Source organism: Gekko japonicus, unplaced genomic scaffold, assembly GCF_001447785.1.
Source record: "Gekko japonicus isolate JY-2015 unplaced genomic scaffold, Gekko_japonicus_V1.1 scaffold540, whole genome shotgun sequence".
Classification (NCBI taxonomy): domain Eukaryota; kingdom Metazoa; phylum Chordata; class Lepidosauria; order Squamata; family Gekkonidae; genus Gekko; species Gekko japonicus.
The window spans coordinates 865195-871884 of NW_015173690.1; the positions used below are offsets into that span (position 1 = coordinate 865195).

Sequence of the window (6690 nt, forward strand, 5' to 3'; positions counted from 1 at the left end):
TCCATGAAGCTTATTTATTGTAGAATGTTTTTGTCTGCTTGAGAATACCTTAACATTCTTGCTGGCAATTTTATGTCTTATAGATTTGTGGCAAGTCATTCACCTACAAGCATGGTTTAAAGATGCATCTTGCACTCCATGAGGCACAGAAGCAGTTTAAATGTGAACTGTGTGACAAGTCTTTTGTCACAAAACGAAGCCTGCAGGAGCATGTGAGCATTCACACAGGTAAATAAGTTCCACTTCTCTCCCCAGGTATACAGACAGCAATAGCTGTCAGAATGTGTAAACTGAATATAAACTACAAACCCTCAGACAAGGCTTGCAAATTCAAACTGATATGTGAGATTAGGGTTTTCACAAACTTTAGGCCAGGAAGCCGAGTGGGCTGGCGACTAGAATGCTCTTGTGGTGAGTTACTCGAGACTGTAGGAGCTCATTCAGCCCCGTTGCTGGAATGTACTGCCTCCTCTCTGACCAGTGTTGGATTCTTCTTTTTAACTTTTGGGAGAGGAGAGGCTGCCATTCTATCACTGGTGACCTGGCAACCTTTCCATAAGTACATTCATCACCCACCCCTAATAGACATTCCTTGCCTCAGTCACAATAACCTGTGCTACCAGAGCACGTCAGTTCCACAGTGGTCTGTTTGCTGATATGCAGTGGTCCAGCTAAGAGATGAATGAGGAAAATGCAGTAGGGAATGAACTGGAAAAGTACATTAGAATGCACTTGATTGGAGCGGTGGAAAGTAAATGCATAATGTTTTTGCAGGCTTGGAAAACAGGCAAAAGATTGTGCGTGCAGAATGTATGGTCTTCTGTTACTGGCCTTTGTGTTAATCATGTAGATGCAGGACTGATGCCAAACATGTTAACCCCAGTTTTCCTTAACAGAAATCAGTAGCAGAGCTGGTAATGTCAGAATATGTCTATGGACTGATTATTAGACTCTGAGCTTGTTAATGCTTAAATTATAACATTTTAATGGTTTATGGGTTGCCTTTTAAATTAAGTTTACATACCTAGTTAGCACTTGGTAGAAATTTGGGCTTTTGCATGTGCCTCTTTGTGTCTTATTCACATGTCCATCTTTATCTATTTTCTGCAACACTTTTTTGGTTGAGGTCATCTCTCCCCCTTCTTCCTTGTTTCTTCATTTTATCCTCTGGCCCCTCATCTTCCCTATGTCCAGAGCCACCCCAGTTCTTCTGCTTTTTTTTTCTTGGCACTGTTCCATTTCCTGTGCTAGTTCTGGCTTTCACTCAACCCCTGTCCAACATCTTACCTGTGCTCAGAGCCTATCAGCCAGTCTTTCTCCTGGTGCTTTTGTTCCCTCTTGTAACCACATCTTCCCTCAGTACCTGTTTTGTCTCCACATCTTTGATTTCCTTTCCTTTTATCAAAGAAAATGCCATTTTGTCTTCGCTTCAGACAAAACCTGAATTTGTGTTTATCCTGTTTCCTGCTTTCCCCCACCTGGTGTTCTTGCCATCGAATGATTAACTCCTTTGATCTCTCTTATTTGAGAACTGTAGCTTCCAACCTGCCCTGTGTGAGACTTTTCCCTTTACAATAATAATTATTATGATCGTATGGTACTGTGTGCAGAATAGCCAGGACATCCAAAGATTGTCTGGCAGCCGCAAGTTATAGCTTTTAGCATTATGCACCACTAAGTGGTGAGCTACGCTTGTTTTCAGGGGCTGAGAGAGCTCTGAAAGAACTGTGGCTGACCTAAGGTCACCCTGCTGGCTTCATGTGGAGGGTAGGGAATTGAACCTGGTTCTCCACCACTCTTAGCTACTACATCAAGCTGGTTCTCTTTACATAAACCATTTGTTTCCTTTAAAAAAGAGGGAGGGACTATAAAATTTTTCTAAATAAGACCAGCGTTTGTCTGTATGATATATCTAGATGATGCGACAGCAGCCAAGCCTTTGGCTGAAAGCAGGACTTGCCTGGTGGCAACAACCTTCTTAAAGCTTAGTATTGACCACCCAACCTTGATTCCACTTGTGTGAGTGTATTATGAGCACTGTTTGATATTGTTAATGCATATGTAGTTTTACAGTATTAGTTTTAATGCAGTCACTTCTGTGCTTAACAATGTAATGTTCCTTAATGGTGTTTCAACTCTTGTTTGTCAGGAGAATCAAAATACTTCTGTCCACACTGTGGAAAATCTTTCCATAGAGCTTCAGGACTTAGTAAGCATATAAAGAAGCACCAGCCCAAACCTGAAATCCGTGGATATCAATGTACTCAGTAAGTAGGAGAAGATTCTTGAGCCTATGGAAGTAACATTTATTTTGCTAACATTATTGGATATTGACAGAAATGTGTCTGTTGCTTTCAGTGAAGATGGTCCAAATTGAATAAGGAAATAACCATTATTGAAGGTGTTTCTGTAGCTGAAAGAATACCAGTTTGTTGTTGTTGTTTTTTCAAAGGAAATCAGTAGCTGGTAGTTTTGAAACAATTGTAAAAATTTCCTTTGATTAAATAAAAACGCTTTATTACTTTTTGCTGTAAATCAATGGTTCCCAAACCTTTTCAGGCCACAACCTCCCTGGTTCCATAAACTCATCCACAGTGTCCCTTACCCTATCAAAAGCATTATTCAGAATAGCGACCCACTAAGGAAGATAATATCAATAAAATTCAAAACTGGAACAATTAATTGCACATTTATTCAAAACCAAATTAAAACATTTTAGTTTCATTTATTCAATAAAACTGATTAACTTGTTCTAGCGATACCTGCTTTTCAAAGTCTAATAAGTCATTTAGCAAGAATCCTAGATACCACATTTAGTAACTTCTTGATGGATAGGCTTGATGAAGTGATACTAGTTTCCCAAAATCTAATTGAGTTAGTTCTGATATGCATAGTAAGTTTTTATATGCGTGTCTGGTTGATTAGGGTTAAAAGTACTGTTCTAAAAACAAAGCCTTCAGAATAAGACTGTATAACATTTTTTTTAAAATAAACTGTTTATTTCTATGTTAGCAAAGATACAACATCGTGAAAGCACAATCCCGCAGTATCTATAAGACTAAAACAACTTTCTCTAAAGACTAAGCAGTACCTCTCAAAGATACATTACATAAGAGCATTAACTGGTGACAACGGTTTCATTGAGGCCAAACTATCAACCCCTCCCTACTTCCTCTCAGCTTACACATCCGAATTTTACATCGCTAACCACCTATTGTAATACGCGTTCCTGGGCAGTATATCCTGCCTAGAGAGATGAGAATATTGAAAACCAGACACCCTCAAATTTGGAGCTTAAAGGTAGAGATGACTGGGCCCTGCGTACACCCTCTGTGATCTTGGCCATCACAAAATGGTCCCACACTTTATCCAGCCAAGCTGACACCGTGGGCATGTACGGAGATTTCCAACAAGATGCAATTACCAGGCGTGCTGTCGCTAGAAGTGTAGATATTACCTCCTCATTCCTTTTATCCAGCTCCACTTCCCACCGATTGAGTAGAAAGACTTCAGGTTTGAAGGTAAGAGTGATCGAAGTCATGGCTGTGATCTGATTCCGAACCTCTTCCCAGAACTTTCTTATACCCGAACACTCCCACCAACAGTGTAACAGAGGACCGATCCGTCCGCAACCCTTCCAACAATATGGATCATTAGTTGTTTTTATCTTATGTAGCAATTGGGGGGTCATGTACCATCTAGTACTTAGTTTGAAAAACTGCAGCCTTATATTGAAAACACTGGAGTTATTGGCGGGGGAAGACCATATAGCACCCCAATCCTCTTCGTTCCATTGCACCATCAAGTCCTCCTCCCACCGGTCTTGAAATTTCAGTTTCGATCGACTTTCCTCCGCTAAAATGACTTTATACAGTTTGGATAGGGTCCCCTTCGGCGCATTGGGGTAGCATTTGATTATTTTCTCCAGGTCCGTTAGCTCCCGTTGAAAAGTGCCCATTTCCGTGAGCCGTGCTATAAGCTCTTGTAGTTGCAGGTATTGACACCAAGGAGTTCGTTTCCCCATTATCTGATCAAAGTGGTGCTTGCTCCGTATTGCCCCTTTATCTACCAGGTCTATAGGGCGGTCTTCTCTTAAAAAAAAAAACCACCCAAAAAACAAAGACACCTGGAAGAAAAGTTGCATACTGGTTCTCCGCCAGAGGAACTAATTTTCTACGTTTGGGGAAAGATTCTCTTTGTTTTAATGTGAACTACCTGATCCTTTTAACTGGAGATGTTATGGACTGAACCTGGTACTTTATGCATACAAAAGGGCTTCTAGAGAGATTTTATTTGAAGCAGATACTCTGATAACGGCTTCACCTGCATCATCACATGAGAGTTGGATATCATACTACAGTTTTGTCCCAGCCTTATTCCTAGGATCACAGGGTTGCATATATAATTCTCCTCCTCTTTCACCCACCCCTGTAATGAAGCAAGTTAAGCTGAGGGTGTGTAACTGGTCCACTAAATTGGGATTTGAACCCAGTTATCCCGAGTCACACTCTAACCTCTAACCTACACTGGCTCTCCTGGGGCTCAGCTGCTCCTGTGATTAAACATTTCCAATAAATGCCTCTGTTTTGCATTTCCTTGTATGGGCAGAGAAAACCACTAGAATTTAGTGATTATCTTAACAGGAATATAGGGAGAATCAATTATAATGCTTTAATGCATTACTTTTTCATAATACCATCACCAGATGGTTTCAGTTGTGGTTTCTGTCCTCATATAGCAGCTTGGACTGCTTGGGTTTGAGCCACTTCAGTGTCCTCTTGTATCATGGTATTAATGATTTAAAGGCACCTTGCAAATGTGAAACACTGTAATGAGTACTAGCAAGAAAGGGGGAAGCTTTGTCAGCTTCAGCTGGGAAGCTCAAAATACTTGGCTCACCTCACTCAGAAAATGTAATGACCACAGAGGTCTTGTAAAATCTTTTTCTAAGATCTGCATTTCCCTTCCCCAATTCATTAGTCTGTGTGGTATTAGACTGAACGGTTTAGAACTGAATCTTAGTTAAAAGGCCCTGTGCAAGAAGCCTCTAGGCCAAGCCAGTGCCTGGAAAGGCTGGGGAAGAGAGGCTGAGGAACTTGCCTGGGTCTCCCTCTTAGGACAAAGTTCCTTTCACTATCTTATATGCACATATTGACAGCTGAGATCCATAAGTAGTTTTGGGCCATCCACCAGTTGGCAGTTCTGCTGGAGATTAAAGGATCCAGAGGTATTGTGAATAGTGCATGACACCTCTTTAAATGCATACACCCCAACAGTGGATCCAGTGCTTCTATGGTGAGGTTTGGGCCAGAAACGTGGACTCCTTTTATTTTATGTGTTAAAAGACACCTTCCTACAGTTGTGGTGATCTGAAGATTATCCATTCTTCCTTCATGAAGCATAATTTTCAATTACCTAAACGAATAGTGCATGACACCTCTTTAAATGCACACACCCCAACAGTGGATCCAGTGCTCCTTAACAGGTGGCTATGGTGAGGTTTGGGCCAGAAACTTGGACTCCTTTTATTTTATGTGTTAAAAGACACCTTCCTACAGTTGTGGTGATCTGAAGATTATCCATTCTTCCTTCATGAAGCATAATTTTCAATTACCTAAACGTGTGTTCAAAGAGTAGCCCATGTACATTTCTTAGCAGATTATACAGCCTATGATAGCCCCATTTACAATGTTCTTTCCATTATGGACAAGAAAAAACTGTATGAGCGAGCCTGTAGAATGAGGAATAGGTAGTCTGCCATGCCTGAAAGCTATGCCACATGTGGCCCTGAACATTCATCCAGTAATCTGCCCTGAGGAAAAATTAGCTCTCAGCCCAAATACACAATTTGCTTCTTTTAAGTATGATAACAAAGCCTTATGACCCTCCCTGAGACCTTTGTTAGGTTTTTATAATCAGGTAGCTTTATCTTCAATTATGGCCATCTTTGAAAGTGAAAACATAATCCTAAAATACTTTTGTTGCTGTAGGGTCACTAAAGTATCATATAAAAACGCACTGTGAAATCTGTTCTCTTGGACGTCTGTCCCAGTTACCTTTCACTTTTTTTCAGGTGCAATGTGTGTGGCAAAGAATTCTATGAGAAAGCTTTGTACAGACGGCATGTCAAGAAAGCCACTCATGGGAAGAAAGGGAGAGCAAAACAGAACTTGGAACGTATTTGTGAACATTGTGGGAGGAAATTCACTCAACTTCGGGAGTACAGAAGACACATGAATAACCATGAGGGTAACCATGATATGTTGGATGTTCAGAGAAATGAATCATAAGCAATTTATTTAGTTTAGAAACAACAAAATATCCTGTTGGATCTGGAGAAATTCAAGGACATTTGCAGATGCAGGTTTTTCTCTCCCTCAATCTCCTCTCTCCCCTGACAACTATTCCCTGAGACATCCAGTAAGCTGATGGAGGTCACAGGATACACATGGGCAAAAGAAAAAGGTAGCCTGGAGGAGGTGAAGCCAAATGAAACCTCATCTTTCAGTAGTATTTCTGTGTGCAAAAGCTGGCACAAAAGCTGGCAGTTTCCCCTAATTTTCCATTTTCACTGTTGCCCCACACCACCTCACTCATGGCTTGTGGCTTTTTTGTCCATGTGGGTGGTGCTGCTCTAGCATCAACTTTTGAGAGGTCTCAAGAATTGTCTGTGGAAAGAGGGGTGACTGG

The 6690-nt window shown here is 40.9% G+C and overlaps 1 protein-coding gene across 1 annotated transcript in view; it reads left to right on the forward strand.

Moving 5' to 3' along the window:
- Nucleotides 1-6690, forward strand: part of ZBTB11 (zinc finger and BTB domain containing 11) — a 20343-nt gene that overhangs the window by 12414 nt on the left and 1239 nt on the right. Inside the window, exons 7-9 of the mRNA XM_015423140.1 lie at nt 84-228; nt 2150-2267; nt 6074-6249. Coding sequence (XP_015278626.1) covers nt 84-228; nt 2150-2267; nt 6074-6249 — 439 coding nt within the window. The remainder of the gene's footprint in view (nt 1-83; nt 229-2149; nt 2268-6073; nt 6250-6690) is intronic.